Consider the following 20,802-nt stretch of genomic DNA (forward strand, 5'->3'; position numbering starts at 1 on the left):
AAAAGTTAGCATGCTAACAGTTAGCATATGTCACACACCAAGGTATATGACTGACGTATAGGGTAGCAAAATTGACAACAAAAAAAAGTTAGCATGCTAACAGTTAGCATATGTCACAAACCAAGTTTTATGACTATGAGGGGTAGGTCGGCAAAATTGGCTAAAAAAACACTAGCATGCTAACAGTTGGCATATGTCACATACCAAGTTATATGACTGAGGTGTAGGGTAGCAAAATTGGCACAAAAAAAAAGTTAGCATGCTAACAGTTAGCATATGTCACACACCAAGTTATATGACTCTGAGGGGTAGGTCGGCAAAATTGGCTAAAAAAACACTGGCATGCTAACAGTTAGCATATGTCACATACCAAGTTATATGACTATGAGGTGTATGGCGGCAAAATTGGCTAAAAGAAAGTTAGTATGCTAACAGTTAGCATATGTCACATTCCAAGTTATATGACTATGAGGGGTAGGTCTGCAAAATTGGCTAAAAAAACACTAGCATGCTAACAGTTAGCATATGTCACATACCAAGGTATATGACTATGAGGGGTAGGGCGGCAAAAATTTAAAAAAAAAAAGCTAGCATGCTAACAGTTAGCATATGTCACATAAGGTGTAGGGCGGCAAAATTGGCTAAAAGAAAGTTAGCATGCTAACAGTTAGCATATGTCACACACCAAGGTATATGACTGACGTGTAGGGTAGCAAAATTGACACACAAAAAAAGTTAGCATGCTAACAGTTAGCATATGTCACATACCAGGTTATATGACTGACGTGTAGGGTAGCAAAATTGGCACACAAAAAAAAAAGTTAGCATGCTAACAGTTAGCATCTGTCACACACCAAGTTATATGACTTTGAGGTCAGCAAAATTGGCTAAAAAAAAGGGTATGCTAACAGTTAGCATATGTCACATACCAAGGTATATGACTATGAGGGGTAGGGTAGCAAAATTGGCAAAAAAAAAAAGTTAGCATGCTAACAGTTAGCATCTGTCACACACCAAGTTATATGACTCTGAGGGGTAGGTCGGCAAAATTGGCTAAAAAAACACTAGCATGCTAACAGTTAGCATATGTCACATACCAAGTTATATGACTATGAGGTGTAGGGCGGCAAAATTGGCTGGAAAAAAAGCTAGCATGCTAACAGTTAGCATATGTCACATACCAAGTTATATGACTATGAGGGGTAGGTCGGCAAAATTGGCTAAAAAAACACTAGCATGCTAACAGTTAGCATATGTCACATACCAAGTTATATGACTATGAGGGGTAGGGCGGCAAAAATAAAAAAAATAAAAGCTAGCATGCTAACAGTTAGCATATGTCACATGAGGTGTAGGGCGGCAAAATTGGCTAAAAGAAAGTTAGCATGCTAACAGTTAGCATATGTCACATACCAAGTTATGTGACTGACGTGTAGGGTAGCAAAATTGGCACACAAAAAAAAGTTAGCATGCTAACAGTTAGCATCTGTCACACACCAAGTTATACGACTCTGAGGGGTAGGTCGGCAAAATTGGCTAAAAAAAACACTGGCATGCTAACAGTTAGCATATGTCACATACCAAGTTATATGACTATGAGTGGTAAGGCGGCAAAATTGGCTGAAAAAAAAGCTAGCATGCTAACAGTTAGCATATGTCACATACCAAGTTATATGACTCTGAGGAGTAGGTCGGCAAAATTGGCTAAAAAAACCACTAGCATGCTAACAGTTAGCATATGTCACATACCAAGGTATATGACTATGAGGGGTAGGGCGGCAAAAAAAAAAAAAAAAAAAAGCTAGTATGCTAGCAGTTAGCATATGTCACATGAGGTGTAGGGCGGCAAACTTGGCTAAAAGAAAGTTAGCATGCTAACAGTTAGCATATGTCACATACCAAGTTATATGACTGAGGTGTAGGGTAGCAAAATTGGGAGAAAAAAAAAGTTAGCATGCTAACAGTTAGCATATGTCACACACCAAGGTACATGACTGACGTGTAGGGTAGCAAAATTGACACACAAAAAAAGTTAGCATGCTAAAAGTTAGCATATGTCACACACCAAGTTATATGACTCTGAGGGGTAGGTCGGCAAAATTGGCTAAAAAAACACTAGCATGCTAACAGTTAGCATATGTCACATACCAAGGTATATGACTATAAGGTGTATGGCGGCAAAATTGGCTGGAAAAAAAGCTAGCATGCGAACAGTTAGCATATGTCACATACCAAGTTATATGACTATGAGGGGTAGGGCGGCAAAATTGGCTGAAAGAGTTAGCACGCTAACAGTTAGCATATGTCACATACCAAGTTATACGACTATGAGGGGTAGGGCGGCAAAATTGGCTGGAAAAAAAAGCTAGCATGCTAACAGTTAGCATATGTCACATACCAAGTTATATGACTATGAGGGGTAGGGCGGCAAAATTGGCTAAAAAAAGCTAACATGCTAACAGTTAGCATATGTCACATACCAAGTTATATGACTATGAGTGGTAGGGCGGCAAAATTGGCTGAAAGAGTTAGCACGCTAACAGTTAGCAAGCGTCGTTATATGACTGAGGTGTAGGGCGGCAAAATTAGCTAAAAAAAAAAAAAAAAGCTAGCATGCTAACAGTTAGCATATGTTACATACCAAGTTATATGACTATGAGGGGTAGGGCGGCAAAATTAGCTACAAAAAAAAAAAAAAGCTAGCATGCTAACCGTTAGCATATGTCACATACCAAGTTATATGACTATGCGTGGTAGGGCGTCAAAATTAGCTAAAAAAGAGCTAGCATGCTAACAGTTGGTATATGTCACATACCAAGTTATATGACTATGAGGGGTAGGGTGTCAAAATTGGCTGAAAGAGTTAGCAGGCTAACAGTTAGCAAGCGTCGTTATATGACTGAAGGGTAGGGCGCAAAAATTGGATACAAAAAAAAAAGCTAGCATGCTAACCGTTAACATGTGTCACATACCAAGTTAGATGACTATGAGGGGTAGGGTGGCAAAATTGGCACAAAAAAAAAGTTAGCATGCTAACAGTTAGCATATGTCACATACCTAGTTATATGACTATGAGGGATAGGGCGGCAAAATTGGCTGGAAAAAAAAGCTAGCATGCTAAAAGTTAGCATATGTCACATACCAAGTTATATGACTATGAGGGGTAGGGCGGCAAAATTGGCTGAAAAAAAAAGCTAGCATGCTAACAGTTAGCATATGTCACATACCAAGTTATATGACTATGAGGGGTAGGGCGGCAAAATTGGCTAAAAAAAGCTAACATGCTAACAGTTAGCATATGTCACATACCAAGTTATATGACTATGAGAGGTAGGGCGGCAAAATTGGGTGAAAGAGTTAGCACGCTAACAGTTAGCAAGCGTCGTTATATGACTGAGGTGTAGGGCGGCAAAATTAGCTAAAACAAAAAAAAAAGCTAGCATGCTAACAGTTAGCATATGTTACATACCAAGTTATATGACTATGAGGGGTAGGGAGGCAAAATTAGCTAAAAAAAAAAAAAAAAAGCTAGCATGCTAACCGTTAGCATATGTCACATACCAAGTTATATGACTATGAGTGGTAGGGCGTCAAAATTAACTAAAAAAGAGCTAGCATGTTAACAGTTGGTATATGTCACATACCAAGTTATATGACTATGAGGGGTAGGGTGTCAAAATTGACTGAAAGAATTAGCACGCTAACAGTTAGCATATGTCACATACCAAGTTATATGACTGAGGGGTAGGGCGGAAAAATTGGATTTAAAAAAAAAGAAGCTAGCATGCTAACCGTTAACATGTGTCACATATCAAGTTATATGACTATGAGGGGTAGGGTGTCAAAATTGGCTGAACGAGTTAGCACGCAAACAGTTAGCAAGCGTCGTTATATGACTGAGGTGTAGGGCGGCAAAATTAGCTAAAAAAAAAAAAGAAGCTAGCATGCTAACCGTAGCATATGTCACATACCAAGTTATATGACTATGAGTGGTAGGGTGGCAAAATTGGCTGAAAAAAAAGCTAGCATGCTAACAGTTAGCATATGTCACATACCAAGTTATATGACTATGAGTGGTATGGAGTCAAAATTAGCTAAACAAGAGCTAGCATGCTAACAGTTAGAATATGTCACATGAGGTGTAGGGCGGCAAAATTGGCTAAAAGAAAGTTAGCATGCTAACAGTTAGCATATGTCACATACCAAGTTATATGACTGACGTGTAGGGTAGCAAAATTGGCACCAAAAAAAAGTTAGCATGCTAACAGTTAGCATCTGTCACATACCAAGGTATATGACTATGAGGTGTAGGGCGTCAAAATTGGCTGAAAAAAAAGCTAGCATGCTAACAGTTAGCATATGTCACATACCAAGTTATATGACTGAGGTGTAGGGTAGCAAAATTGGAAGAAAAAAAAAGTTAGCATGCTAACAGTTAGCATATGTCACACACCAAGGTATATGACTGATGTGTAGGGTAGCAAAATTGACACCAAAAAAAAGTTAGCATGCTAGCAGTTAACATATGTCACACACCAAGTTATATGACTATGAGTGGTAGGGTGGCAAAATTGGCTAAAAAAAAAAAAAAAGCTATCATGCTAACAGTTAGCATATGTCACATACCAAGTTATATGACTATGAGGAGTAGGTCGGCAAAATTGGCTAAAAAAAAAAAAGCTAACATGCTCATCTAAGATGGACTGATACAAAGTGGAAAAGTGTTCTGTGGTCTGACGAGTCCACATTTCAAATTGTTTTTGGAAACTGTGGACCAAAGAGGAAAAGAACCATCCGGATTGTTCTAGGGTGAATGTGTGATGGTATGGGGGTGTATTAGTGGCCAAGACATGGGTAACTTACACATCTGTGAAGGCACCATTAATGCTGAAAGGTACATACAGCTTTTGGAGCAACATATGTTGTTATCATGGACGCCCCTGCTTATTTCAGCGAGACGTTGCCAAGCCACGTGTTACAACAGCGTAGTAAAAGAGTGCTGGTACTAGACTGGCTGAAATATCTTGTCTCTGCAGTCTATTCAATTGAATATAAGTTGAATTCTCTTTTTATTTACCATTTACACACAGGAAATAACAGGAATAGTCAGTTCCAGGGTCAATCTGTCCCCACTGTGTACTTCTCATGCTAGACATCATGCTTATTGAGGTGGTTAGCGATGTGTTTTTAGAACGCTTCAGCTTGATGTGAAAAATGGGTTGGAATTTCACAAGAGAAAGTTCACAATTTCACAAGAAAAACTTAGAATTTTGGCAGTATTATAATAAAAGTCGCAATTGTACTCAACGCAAGTCAAAATTTGACAAGAAAATTTGAACATTTGTGCAATATTATGATAAAAGTTGGAATTTTACTCAATAACAGTCGCAATTTTACAAGAAAAGCTTAAAATGTTGGCAATTTTATGAAAAGAGTCGTCATTTTACTCGACAAAAGTCAACATTTTATAAGAAAACTTTAAAATGTTGGCAATATTATAATATATTAATAATCTGAATTTTACTTTGCAAATTTTTGACAAAAGTCATCATTTTACTCAAAATAATGTCACTATTTTACAGGAACAACAAAAAAATGGGCAATGTTGTGATAAAAGTCAGAATTTTATACGACAAATGTCACCATTTTGCGTTAAAAAGTCAGAATTTAAAATAAAAAAGTAATAATTTTACAAGAAAAATTGCAATATCACAGGAATTTCTCAATTTTATAAGAAAAAAGTTGACACATTGTGAAAAAAAGACTGCTTTTAGTTCCTTTTTTAAAATTTTGAATATTTGTTTGTAATTGGTTTTTAATCTTCATTATTTACTTCAAGTTATTACAGTATGTCTCTATGTACATATTTATTTTATTAATTTTGACCAAAGGGGGCACATTTCAATTTCTTACACACACTTGTTATTTCATATGTTGACCAGAGGGGGAGCACTTTTAAAAGCGGCACACAGTCAATTTGAAAAATCCCTCCTTTTTGGGACCAGCCTTTCTAGATATATAAAGAAGTGTATTTACAAAATTAATAATATATACATACTATGCACATATAAAAATGCTTGTTGTGAAAAATGAGTTGGAATTTCACAAGAAAAAGGTCACAATTTCACAAGAAAAACTTAGAATTTTGGTAGTATTATAATAAAAGTCGCAATTTTACTCAACGCAAGTCTAAATTTTACAAGAAAAACTGAACATTTGTGCAATATTATGATAAAAGTTGGAATTTTACTCAATAACAGTCACAGTTTTACAAGAAAAGCTTAAAATGTTTGGCCATTTTAAGGAAAAAGTCGTCATTTTACTCCACAAAAGTCAACATTTTATAAGAAAACTTTAAAATGTTGGCAATATTATAATAATAATCTGAATTTTACTTGGCAAAATTATGACAAAAGTCATAATTTTACTCAAAAAAATTTCACTATTTTACAGGAACAACAAAAAAAATGGGCGATGTTGTGATAAAAGTCAGAATTTTATATGAACTAAATGTCACCATTTTACATTAAAAAGTAATAATTTTACATTAAAAAGTAATAATTTTACATTAAAAAGTAATAATTTTACGAGAAAATAGTGCAATATAACAGAAACAGAAATAATATGAGGAATTGTTCCCAATTTTATGAGAAAAAATAATTTTACTCAATAACAGTCGCAGTTTTACAAGAAAAGTTTAAAATATTGACAATTTTATGGGAAGAGTCGTCATTTTACTCCACAAAAGTCACAATTTTATAAGAAAACTTAAAACGTTGGCAATATTATAATAATAATCTGAATTTTATTTTGCAAAATTTTGACAAAAGTCATCATTTTACTCAAAATAATGTCACTATTTTACAGGAACAACCAAAAAAATGGGCAATGTTGTGATAAAAGTCAGAATTGTATATGAACTAAATGTCACCATTTTGCATTAAAAAGTCAGAATTTAAAATAAAAAAGTAATCATTTTACAAGAAAATATTGCAATATCACAGGAATATCTCTATTTTATAAGAAAAAAGTTGACACATTGTGAGAAAAAGACTACTTTTAGTTCCTTTTTTTTTGTTGAATTTTTTTGTTTGTAATTGTTTTTTAATCTTCATTATTTACTTCAAGTTATTACAGTATGTCTCTATATACATATTTATTTTATTAATTTTGACCAAAGGGGGCGCATTTCAATTTCTTACACACACTTGTTATTACATATGTTGACCAGAGGGGGAGCACTTTTAAAAGCGACACACAGTCAATTTGAAAAATCCCTCCTTTTTGGGAACAGCCTTTCTAGATATATAAAGAAGTGTATTTACAACATTAATAATATATACATACTATGCACATATAAAAATGCTTGTTGTGAAAAATGAGTTGGAATTTCACAAGAAAAAGGTCACAATTTCGCAAGGAAAACGTAGAAAGTTGGCAGTATTATAATAAAAGTCGTCATTTTACTCAACGCAAGTCAAAATTTTACAAGAAAAATTGAGCATTTGTGCAATATTATGATAAAAGTTGGAATTTTACTCAATAACAGTCGCAATTTTACAAGAAAAGCTTAAAATGTTGGCAATTTTATGAAAAGAGTCGTCAGTTTACTCGACAAAAGTCAACATTTTATAAGAAAACTTTAAAATGTTGGCAATATTATAATATATTAATAATCTGAATTTTACTTTGCAAATTTTTGACAAAAGTCATCATTTTACTAAAACAAATTCACTATTTTACAGGAACAACAAAAAAAATGGGCAATGTTGTGATAAAAGTCAGAATTTGATATGAACTAAATGTCACCATTTTACATTAAAAAGTAATAATTTTACATTAAAAAGTAATAATTTTACATTAAAAAGTAATAATTTTACGAGAAAATAGTGCAATATAACAGAAACAGAAATAATATGAGGAATTGTTCCCAATTTTATGAGAAAAAATAATTTTACTCAATAACAGTCGCAGTTTTACAAGAAAAGTTTAAAATATTGACAATTTTATGGGAAGAGTCGTCATTTTACTCGACAAAAGTCACAATTTTATAAGAAAACTTAAAACGTTGGCAATATTATAATAATAATCTGAATTTTACTTTGCAAAATTTTGACAAAAGTCATCATTTTACTCAAAAAAATGTCACTATTTTACAGGAACAACAAAAAAATGGGCAATGTTGTGATAAAAGTCAGAATTTTATATGACAAATGTCACCATTTTGCATTAAAAAGTCAGAATTTAAAATAAAAAAGTAATAATTTTACAAGAAAATATTGCAATATCACAGGAATATCTCTATTTTATAAGAAAAAAGTTGACACATTGTGAGAAAAAGACTGCTATTAGTTCCTTTTTTTTAATTTTGAATATTTGTTTGTAATTGTTTTTTAATCTTCATTATTTACTTCAAGTTATTACAATATGTCTCTATATGCATATTTATTTTATTAATTTTGACCAAAGGGGGCGCATTTCAATTTCTTACACACACTTGTTATTTCATATGTTGACCAGAGGGGGAGCACTTTTCAAACTGACACACAGTCAATTTGAAAAATCCCTCTTTAGGACCAGCCTTTCTAGATATATAAAGAAGTGTATTTACAACATTAATAATATATACATACTATGCAAATATAAAAAAGCTTGTTGTGAAAAATGAGTTGGAATTTCACAAGAAAAAGGTCACAATTTCACAAGCAAAACTTAGAATTTTGGCAGTATTATAATAAAAGTTGTCATTTTACTCAACGCAAGTCAAAATTTTACAAGAAAAACTGAACATTTCTGCAATATTATGATAAAAGCTGGAATTTTACTCAATAACAGTCGCAGTTTTACAAGAAAAGCTTAAAATGTTTGGCAATTTTAAGGAAAAAGTCGTCATTTTACTCCACAAAAGTCAACATTTTATAAGAAAACTTTAAAATGTTGGCAATATTATAATAATAATCTGAATTTTACTTTGCAAAATTTTGACAAAAGTCATCATTTTACTCAAAAAAATGTCACTATTTTACAGGAACAACAACAAAAATGGGCAATGTTGTGATAAAAGTCAAAATTTTATATGACAAATGTCACCATTTTGCATTAAAAAGTCAGAATTAAAAAATTTAAAAATAGTAATAATTTTACGAGAAAATATTGCAATATTACAAAAACAGAAAACATATGAGAAATTGTTCCCAATTTTATAAGAAAAAAGTCGACACATTGTGAGAAAAAGACTGCTTTTAGTTCATTAAATTTTTTTTAATTTTTTGTTTGCAATTGGTTTTTAATCTTCATTACTTTGCAAAATTTTGACAAAAGTCATCATTTTACTCAAAAAAATGTCACTGTTTTACAGGAACAACAAAAAAACGGGAGATGTGATAAATGTCAGAATTTTATATGAACTAAATGTCACCATTTTGCATAAAAAAAGTATTAATTTTATGAGAAATATTGCAAAATCACAGAAACAGAAAGTATATGAGGAATTGTTCCCAATTTTATGGGGAAAAAAGTCGACACATTGTGAGAAAAAGACTGATTTTAGTTCTTTTTTGTTGTTGTTGTTGCTTTGTTTTTTTTGTAATTTTTTTTTAATCTTCAAGTTATTACAATATGTCTCTATATACATATTTATTTGATTAATTTTGGCCAAAGGGGGCGCATTTCAATGTCTTACACACACTTGTTATTTCATATGTTGACCAGAGGGGGAGCACTTTTCAAACTGACACACAGTCAATTTGAAAAAACCCTCATGTTGATAGATATCACCACAAATGAGACATTGTCTATTAGATGCAATGTTATTGATTTATGTCATCACTTGTTCACACCTCCTCATATGGAAGATACTTTTCCTTCTTCATGTCTCAAGAAGGGTAGAAATACAAGAACACACACACACACACACACACATGTGCGATTGTTCTCGGCCAAGTTGGCGCTCATGCATGCGTGCGGGCATTATTGACCCGGCAGGAGAGCAACATGGGAAAGCAGAACAGCAAGCTGACTCCTGAGGTGATGGAGGACCTGGTGAAGAACACGGAGTTCAACGAGCACGAGTTGAAGCAGTGGTACAAGGGCTTCCTCAAGGACTGTCCCAGTGGCAGACTCAACCTGGAGGAGTTCCAGCAGCTCTACGTCAAGGTGGGTCACACACACACACACACACACTCCGCAACCATTAAGTATTCACAGCGCTTCACTTTCACACTTTTTCTTATGTTACAGCCTTATAAAGTCATTTTTGTCCTCAAAATTCTACACACAATACCTCATAATGACAATGTAAAAACATGTTTTTAGACATTTTCGCAAATTTAATAAAAAAACAAAGAAATCACATGTACATAAGTATTCACAGCGCTTCACTTTCCCCACATTTTCTTATGTTACAACCTTAAAAATTATTTTTTGTCCTCAAAATTCTACAAACAATACCTCATAATGACTATGTGAAATTATGTTTTTAGACATTTTTGCAAATTTAATAAAAAAAACTAAGAAATCACATGTACATAAGTATTCACAGCGCTTCACTTTTCCCGTATTTTGTTATGTTACAGCCTTAAAAGTTCATTTTTGTCCTCAAAATTCTACACACAATACCCTATAATGACAATGTAAAACCATATTTTTAGGCCTTTTTTTTTAATTAAATAAAAAACAAAGAAATCACATGTACATAAGTATTCACAGCGCTTCACTTTTCCCGCATTTTGTTATGTTACAGCCTTAAAAGTTCATTTTTGTCCTCAAAATTCTACACACAATACCCCATAATGACAATGTAAAAACATGTTTTTAGACATTTTTGCAAATTAAATAAAAAACGAAGAAATCACATGTACATAAGTATTCACAGCGCTTCACTTTTCCCACATTTTGTTATGTTACAGCCTTAAAAAAAACAATTTCCTCAAAATTCTACACACAATACCCCATAATGACAATGTGAAATTATGTTTTTAGACATTTTTGCAAATTAAATAAAAAACAAAGAAATCACATGTACATAAGTATTCACAGCGCTTCACTTTCCCCACAATTTCTTACGTTACAGCCTTAAAAGTTAATTTTTGTCCTCAAAATTCTACACACAATACCCTATAATGACTATGTAAAACCATATTTTTAGGCCTTTTTTAAAAATTAAATAAAAAACAAAGAAATCACATGTACATAAGTATTCACAGCGCTTCACTTTCCCCACATTTTCTTATGTTACAGCCTTAAAAGTTCATTTTTGTCCCCAAAATTCTACACACAATACCCTATAATGAAAATGTAAAAACATGTTTTTAGACATTTTTGCAAATTAAATAAAAAACAAAGAAATCACATGTACATAAGTATTCACAGCGCTTCACTTTTCCCACATTTTCTTATGTTACAGCCTTAAAAGTTCATTTTTGTCCTCAAAATTCTACACACAATACCCTATAATGACAATGTAAAACCATATTTTTAGGCCTTTTTTAAAAATTAAACAAAAAACGAAGAAATCACATGTACATAAGTATTCACAGCGCCTCACTTTACCCACATTTTGGTATGTTGCAGCTTTAAAAAAAATACCCCATAATGATAATGTGAAATGATGTTTTTAGACATTTTTGCAAATTCAATTTAAAAAACTAAAAAAATCACATGTACATTTTTGCAGTAGGTTCTTAAAAACAACATATTACTCCTGTAATTGTGTAAAGGATCTTTGACTGGTGTTTTTGCAGTAGTTTCTTAAAAACAACATATTACTCCTGTAATCTGTAAAGGATCTTTGACTAATGTTTTTGCAGTAGGTTCTTAAAAACAACAGATCACTCCTGTATTATGTAAAGGATCTTTGACTGGTGTTTTTGCAGTAGGTTCTTAAAAACAACAGATCACTCCTGTAATCTGTAAAGGATCTTTGACTAATGTTTTTGCAGTAGGTTCTTAAAAACAACAGATCACTCCTGTATTATGTAAAGGATCTTTGACTGGTGTTTTTGCAGTAGGTTCTTAAAAACAACAGATCACTCCTGTAATCTGTAAAGGATCTTTGACTAATGTTTTTGCAGTAGGTTCTTAAAAACAACAGATCACTCCTGTATTATGTAAAGGATCTTTGACTGGTGTTTTTGCAGTAGGTTATTAAAAACAACAGATCACTCCTGTAATATGTAAAGGATCTTTGATTGGTGATTTTGCAGTAGGTTCTTAAAAACAACAGAGCACTCCTGTTATCTGTAAAGGATCTTTGACTGGTGTTTTTGCAGTAGGTTCTTAAAAACAATAGATCACTCCTGTAATATGTAAAGGATCTTTGACTGGTGTTTTTGCAGTGGGTTCTTAAAAACAATAGATCACTCCTGTATTATGTAAAGGATCTTTGACAGGTGTTTTTGCAGTAGGTTCTTAAAGGATCTTTGACAGGTGTTTTTGCAGTAGGTTATTAAAAACAACAGATCACTCCTGTAATATGTAAAGGATCTTTGACTGGTGTTTTTGCAGTAGGTTCTTTTAAACAAAATAACAACAGATCACTCCTGTTATCTGTAAAGGATCTTTGACTGGTGTTTTTGCAGTAGGCTCTTAAAAACAACATATCACTCCTGTATTATGTAAAGGATCTTTGACTGGTGTTTTTGCAGTAGGTTCTTAAAAACAACAGATCACTTCTGTCATCTGTAAAGGATCTTTGATTGGTGATTTTGCAGTAGGTTCTTAAAAACAACAGATCACTCCTGTAATATGTAAAGGATCTTTGATTGGTGATTTTGCAGTAGGTTCTTAAAAACAACATATCACTCCTGTAATATGTAAAGGATCTTTGACAGGTGTTTTTGCAGTAGGTTCTTAAAAAACAACAACAACAGATCATTCCTGTTATCTGTAAAGGATCTTTGACTGGTGTTTTTGCAGTAGTTTCTTAAAAACAACATATCACTCCTGTATTATGTAAAGGATCTTTGACAGGTGTTTTTGCAGTAGGTTCTTTAAAAACAACAACAGATCACTCCTGTCATCTGTAAAGGATCTTTGACTGGTGTTTTTGCAGTAGGTTCTTAAAAACAACATATCACTCCTGTATTATGTAAAGGATCTTTGACTGGTGTTTTTGCAGTAGGTTCTTAAAAACAATAGATCACTCCTGTAATATGTAAAGGATCTTTGACTGGTGTTTTTGCAGTAGGCTCTTAAAAACAACAGATCACTCCTGTAATATGTAAAGGATCTTTGACTGGTGTTTTTGCAGTAGGCTCTTAAAAACAACAGATCACTCCTGTATTATGTAAAGGATCTTTGACTGGTGTTTTTGCAGTAGGTTCTTTAAAAAAAAGCAACAGATCACTCCTTTTATCTGTAAAGGATCTTTGACTGGTGTTTTTGCAGTAGGTTCTTAAAAACAACAGATCACTCCTGTCATCTGTAAAGGATCTTTGACTGGTGTTTTTGCAGTAGGTTCTTAAAGGATCTTTGACAGGTGTTTTTGCAGTGGGTTCTTAAAAACAACAGATCACTCAGTAATACATAAAGGATCTTTGACTGGTGTTTTTGCAGTAGGTTCTTTTTAAAAAACAACAGATCACTCCTGTTGTCTGTAAAGGATCTTTGACTAATGTTTTTGCAGTAGGTTCTTAAAAACAACATATTACTCCTGTCATCTGTAAAGAATCTTTGACAGGTGTTTTTGCAATAGGTTCTTAAAAACAACAGATCACTCCTGTCATCTGTAAAGGATCTTTGATTGGTGATTTTGCAGTAGGTTCTTAAAAACAATAGATCACTCCTGTCATCTGTAAAGGATCTTTGATTGGTGATTTTGCAGTAGGTTCTTAAAAACAACAGATCACTCCTTTTAATATGTAAAGGATCTTTGACTGGTGTTTTTGCAGTAGGTTCTTAAAAACAACAGATCACTCCTGTAATATGTAAAGGATCTTTGATTGGTGATTTTGCAGTAGGTTCTTAAAAACAACAGATCAATCCTGTATTATGTAGAGGATCTTTGACTGGTGTTTTTGCAGTAGGTTCTTTTAAACAAAATAACAACAGATCACTCCTGTTATCTGTAAAGGATCTTTGACTGGTGTTTTTGCAGTAGGCTCTTAAAAACAACATATCACTCCTGTATTATGTAAAGGATCTTTGACTGGTGTTTTTGCAGTAGGTTCTTAAAAACAACAGATCACTTCTGTCATTTGTAAAGGATCTTTGATTGGTGATTTTGCAGTAGGTTCTTAAAAACAACAGATCACTCCTGTAATATGTAAAGGATCTTTGACTGGTGTTTTTGCAGTAGGTTCTTAAAAACAACAGATCACTCCTGTATTATGTAAAGGATCTTTGATTGGTGATTTTGCAGTAGGTTCTTAAAAACAACAGATCACTCCTGTCATCTGTAAAGGATCTTTGACTGGTGTTTTTGCAGTAGGTTCTTAAAAACAACACATATCTCCTGTCATCTGTAAAGGATCTTTGACTGGTATTTTTGCAGTAGGTTTTTAAAAACAACAGATCACTCCTGTATTATGTAAAGGATCTTTAACTGGTGTTTTTGCAGTATGTTCTTTAAAAAAAAAAAAACAGATCACTCCTGTTACCTGTAAAGGATCTTTGACTGGTGTTTTTGCAGTAGGTTCTTTACAAAAAAAAAAAAACAGATCACTCCTGTTGCCTGTAAAGGATCTTTAACTGGTGTTTTTGCAGTAGGCTCTTAAAAACAACAGATCACTCCTGTCGTCTGTAAAGGATCTTTGACTGGTGTTTTTGCAGTAGTTTCTTAAAAATAACATATCACTCCTGTAATCTGTAAAGGATCTTTGACTAATGTTTTTGCAGTAGGTTCTTAAAAACAACAGATCACTCCTGTATTATGTAAAGGATCTTTGACAGGTGTTTTGCAGTATATTCTTAAAGGATCTTTGACAGGTGTTTTTGCAGTAGGCTCTTGAAAAAAACATATCACTCCTGTATTATGTAAAGGATCTTTGACAGGTGTTTTTGCAGTAGGTTCTTTTAAAAAAAGCAACAGATCACTCCTGTTATCTGTAAAGGATCTTTGACTGGTGTTTTTGCAGTAGGTTCTTAAAAACAACATATTACTCCTGTAATCTGTAAAGGATCTTTGACTGGTGATTTTGCAGTAGTTTCTTAAAAACAACATACTACTCCTGTAATATACAGTATAAAGGATCTTTGACTGGTGATTTTGCAGTAGTTTCTTAAAAACAACATACTACTCCTGTAATATACAGTATAAAGGATCTTTGACAGGTGTTTTTGCAGTAGTTTCTTAAAAACAACATATCACTCCTGTATTATGTAAAGGATCTTTGACAGGTGTTTTTGCAGTAGGTTCTTTAAAAAACAACAACAGATCACTCCTGTTATCTGTAAAGGATCTTTGACTAATGTTTTTGCAGTAGGCTCTTAAAAACAACATATCACTCCTGTATTATGTAAAGGATCTTTGACAGGTGTTTTTGCAGTAGGTTCTTAAAGGATCTTTGACAGGTGTTTTTGCAGTAGGTTCTTAAAAACAACACATCAATCCTGTATTATGTGAAGGATCTTTGACTGGTGTTTTTTGCAGTAGGTTCTTAAAAACAACATATCACTCCTGTAATATGTAAAGGATCTTTGACTAATGTTTTTGCAGTAGGTTCTTAAAAACAACACATATCTCCTGTCATCTGTAAAGGATCTTTGACTGGTGTTTTTGCAGTAGGTTCTTAAAAACAACACATATCTCCTGTCATCTGTAAAGGATCTTTGACTGGTATTTTTGCAGTAGGTTTTTAAAAACAACAGATCACTCCTGTATTATGTAAAGGATCTTTAACTGGTGTTTTTGCAGTAGATTCTTAAAAACAACAAATCACTCCTGTATTATGTAAAGGATCTTTGACAGGTGTTTTTGCAGTAGGTTCTTTTAAAAACAACAACAGATCACTCCTGTTATCTGTAAAGGATCTTTGACTAATGTTTTTGCAGTAGGTTCTTAAAAACAACAGATCACTCCTGTATTATGTAAAGGATCTTTGACTGGTGTTTTTGCAGTAGATTCTTAAAAACAACAAATCACTCCTGTATTATGTAAAGGATCTTTGACAGGTGTTTTTGCAGTAGGTTCTTTTAAAAACAACAACAGATCACTCCTGTTATCTGTAAAGGATCTTTGACTAATGTTTTTGCAGTAGGTTCTTAAAAACAACAGATCACTCCTGTATTATGTAAAGGATCTTTGACTGGTGTTTTTGCAGTAGGTTTTTAAAAACAACATATTACTCCTGTATTATGTAAAGGATCTTTAACTGGTGTTTTTGCAGTAGGTTCTTTTAAAAAACAAAACAGATCACTCCTGTTACCTGTAAAGGATCTTTGACTGGTGTTTTTGCAGTAGGTTCTTTACAAAAAACAACAACAGATCACTCCTGTTGCCTGTAAAGGATCTTTGACTGGTGTTTTTGCAGTAGGTTCTTTAAAAAAAAAAAAACAGATCACTCCTGTATTCTGTAAATGATCTTTGACTGGTGTTTTTGCAGTAGGTTCTTAAAAACAATAGATCACTCCTGTCATATGTAAAGGATCTTTGACAGGTGTTTTTGCAGTAGGTTCTTTAAAAAACAACAACAGATCACTCCTGTTATCTGTAAAGGATCTTTGACTAATGTTTTTGCAGTAGGCTCTTAAAAACAACATATCACTCCTGTATTATGTAAAGGATCTTTGACTGGTGTTTTTGCAGTAGGTTCTTAAAAACAACATATCACTCCTGTATTATGTAAAGGATCTTTGACTGGTGTTTTTGCAGTAGATTCTTTAAAAAAAAAACAGATCACTCCTGTTATCTCTAAAGGATCTTTGACTGGTGTTTTTGCAGTATTTTCTTAAAAACAACAGATCAATCCTGTATTATGTAAAGGATCTTTGACTGGTGTTTTTGCAGTAGGTTCTTAAAAACAACAGATCACTTCTGTCATCTGTAAAGGATCTTTGACTGGTGTTTTTGCAGTAGTTTGACGGTGCCCTCGGTCTCTGGTCTTGCAGTTCTTTCCCTACGGCGACGCCTCCAAGTTCGCTCAGCACGCCTTCAGGACCTTCGACAAAAACAGCGACGGCACCATCGACTTCCGAGAGTTCATCTGCGCTCTGTCCATCACATCACGCGGGAGCTTTGAGCAGAAACTCAACTGGGCCTTTAACATGTACGACCTGGACGGCGACGGCAAGATCACCAGAGTGGAGATGCTGGAGATAATCGAGGTAAGTTTAGCCTACATCACCTTCCTACAAAAAAACTGGATTCATATCCCAATCACAGTTCTTATTCATACCGGTTCTTAGGTGTGTGAGTGTTTGGGTACAGAACCATTCTTAGGTGTGTGAGTGTTTGGGTACAGAACCATTCTTAGGTGTGTGAGTGTTTGGGTACAGAACCATTCTTAGGTGTGTGAGTGTTTGGGTACAGAACCATTCTTAGGTGTGTGAGTGTTTGGGTACAGAACCATTCTTAGGTGTGTGAGTGTTTGGGTACAGAACCGTTCTTAGGTGTGTGAGTGTTTGGGTACAGAACCGTTCTTAGGTGTGTGAGTGTTTGGGTACAGAACCGTTCTTAGGTGTGTGAGTGTTTGGGTACAGAACCATTCTTAGGTGTGTGAGTGTTTGGGTACAGAACCATTCTTAGGTGTGTGAGTGTTTGGGTACAGAACCATTCTTAGGTGTGTGAGTGTTTGGGTACAGAACCATTCTTAGGTGTGTGAGTGTTTGGGTACAGAACCATTCTTAGGTGTGTGAGTGTTTGAACAGAACCATTCTTAGGTGTGTGAGTGTTTGGGTACAGAACCATTCTTAGGTGTGTGAGTGTTTGGGTACAGAACCATTCTTAGGTGTGTGAGTGTTTGGGTACAGAACCATTCTTAGGTGTGTGAGTGTTTGGGTACAGAACCATTCTTAGGTGTGTGAGTGTTTGGGTACAGAACCATTCTTAGGTGTGTGAGTGTTTATACTTATACTTACTTTATACTTATCATGAAACCTTTCAGAACAGGTTGCATGGAGATGGCCTCAAACGTGTTTTTAAAAATGGTTCTTTAAAACAAAACTGGGATGTGGGTGGTTAATGAGCCTTTTGTGTGCATGTTGGTTGTTATGTCTCTCCAAGGCCGTTCAGGAATGTATTTGCTTTATGTTGACATTTATTGGAGGTTCCTTTTTTTTTCTTCTTTGTTTTATATAAATGTATTATTAATGTTATTACTATTATTTTCTCCTTTTTAGTATCATATGTATTTATATATGGTATGTATGTATGTATATATAAGTGTATATATATGTGTATATATGTATGTATATGTGTATATATGTACATATAAGTATATATGTACATATATATATATATATATATATATATATATATATATATATATATATATATATATATATATATATGTATATATATATATATATATATATATATATATATATATATATATATATATATATATATATATGTATATATATATATATATATATATATACGTATATATACGTATATATGGACAAATATGTACATATATGTCCATATATATATATATATATATATATATATATATATATATATATATATATATATATATATATATATATATATATATATATATATATGTATGTATATACGTATATATGGACAAATATGTACATATATGTCCATATATACATATACATATATATGTATATATGTACATATGTATGTATATATGTATATATACATTTTATTTTACCACATGTAAACTAAAATGTAAAAAAAATTACATATATGTATATATGTTCATATATGAGTATATATATACATATACACATATATACTAGTACATATATACATATATATGTACATATGTATGTATATATGTATATATACATTTTATTTTACCACATGTAAACTAAAATGTAAAAAAAATTACATATATGTATATATGTTCATATATGAGTATATATATACATATATACATATATATGCACATATATACATATATATGAACATATATACATATACATATATGTATATGTAGTTTTTTATATATGATCATATATATGCATATATGCACATATATACACATATACATATATATCTGAACATATATACATATATATGTGCATATATAAATTTATGTACATATATAAATATATATGAACATATATACGAACATAATATACATATATGTACTTATGTATGAACATATATACATATATATGTACATATATACGTATATGTACATGTATACATATATATGAACATATATGTACATATATATATATATATATATATATATATATATATATATATATATGTATATATATATATATATATATATATATATATATATATATATATATATATATATATATATATATATATATATATATATATATATATATATGTATGTACATATATACAGTACGTATATGTATATGTTTTTTTTTTTTTACATTTTATTTTACCTGCGGGGGGCAACCAGAATTGGATGTAGTTGTGTTATGTAAGTCTGTAAAAACCCGATTGACAAATGTTTGAAAAAAAAACCCACTTATTCTTTAAAAAAAATAATTTTTTAAAACGATGAATGGATTTAGACTCGGGATGAATAAGAATCACCATTTTTTTTCTTTTGCGCCGTGGCAATACAAAGGCGTGACGTGTTGGAGTCTACGGGATGACGTAACAATTGGTCTCCCCTCCCCCCTCCCTCCCTCCTGCAGGCCATCTACAAGATGGTGGGCACGGTGATCATGATGAAGATGAACGAGGACGGCCTGACCCCGGCCCAGCGGGTGGACAAGATCTTCAGCAAAATGGATAAGAACAACGACGACCAGATCTCGTTGGACGAGTTCAAGGAGGCGGCCAAGAGCGACCCCTCCATCGTGCTGCTCTTGCAGTGTGACATGCAGAAGTGAGACCCCCCCACCCCCCTCCAGCCCCACCACCCCCTTCTCCTCTAAGCTCTGCTCGCTCCCTGGCCCCGCCCCCCCCTTGCTCCCTCAGCCCCGCCCCCACACACACACACACAGGACGGCAGCACATTCGGTTTCTCGGCCCATTTCCACAGGAAATAAGAGGAAGAAGAAAAAAAATGCTTGGACTATTTTTTCAATGGACTCGCTTCTTGTGGTCGTATGCATGAGAATGTCAAAATATGCTGAATACTTTTGAATATATGCTCCTTCTTCACGGCCGTAACACGCTTGACGTAACAGTAATAACTCCTATCATAATTGTAAACCCTCTTGGAGAGAGGCTTCTTCCCCGAAACTATTGCATGCATATATTACGTGTCTTAAAAAAAACAAACAAAAAAAACAAAGAGTATATATAGATGCAGTATAAATATATATATATATATCTATATATATATAAATATAAAACCATTTCATTTTCTTTTACGTCTTCGAAAAGAGAAACCCTCTTGTTGTGTGACCCTGAGGAGGGAGCATGCTTCCTGCCATCTCTCTCTTTTTTTCTGTTTGCTTTTGGTGCACATCGACATGTTTACAGAAACAAAGAGCACGGCGAGGATTTAAAAAAAAAAATTAAAAAAAGAGAGGAGTAGGGACTTGTACGGAGCCCCTAAAGGGACATGGGGGAACATTTTTGTTTTTATAATTTTTATTATTTTTTTTTTTTTTTAGACGTGTAAACTTTTTATAAAGTTATAAAATATATATATATATATATATATATATATATATATATATATATATATATATATATATATATATATATTATAATTTTTTTTTATTTTTTTA

The 20,802-nt window shown here is 33.1% G+C and overlaps 1 protein-coding gene and 1 long non-coding RNA gene across 2 annotated transcripts in view; both read left to right on the plus strand.

Moving 5' to 3' along the window:
- The window catches only part of vsnl1b (visinin-like 1b), a 22,749-nt gene extending 2,513 nt beyond the window's left edge, over positions 1–20,236 (plus strand). Inside the window, exons 2-4 of the mRNA XM_061924485.1 lie at positions 9,985–10,155; positions 17,047–17,262; positions 19,756–20,236. Coding sequence (XP_061780469.1) covers positions 9,994–10,155; positions 17,047–17,262; positions 19,756–19,953 — 576 coding nt within the window. The 5' untranslated portion in view covers positions 9,985–9,993 and the 3' untranslated portion in view covers positions 19,954–20,236. The remainder of the gene's footprint in view (positions 1–9,984; positions 10,156–17,046; positions 17,263–19,755) is intronic.
- On the plus strand, positions 2,696–3,852 carry LOC133571777 (uncharacterized). The gene is made up of 2 exons (XR_009810450.2): positions 2,696–3,398; positions 3,743–3,852. It is a non-coding gene; the product is annotated as an uncharacterized lncRNA (long non-coding RNA).
- Positions 20,237–20,802: the final 566 nt, after the last annotated feature.

The sequence above is a fragment of the Nerophis lumbriciformis genome, linkage group LG29 (genome assembly GCF_033978685.3).
Source record: "Nerophis lumbriciformis linkage group LG29, RoL_Nlum_v2.1, whole genome shotgun sequence".
NCBI lineage: Eukaryota > Metazoa > Chordata > Actinopteri > Syngnathiformes > Syngnathidae > Nerophis > Nerophis lumbriciformis.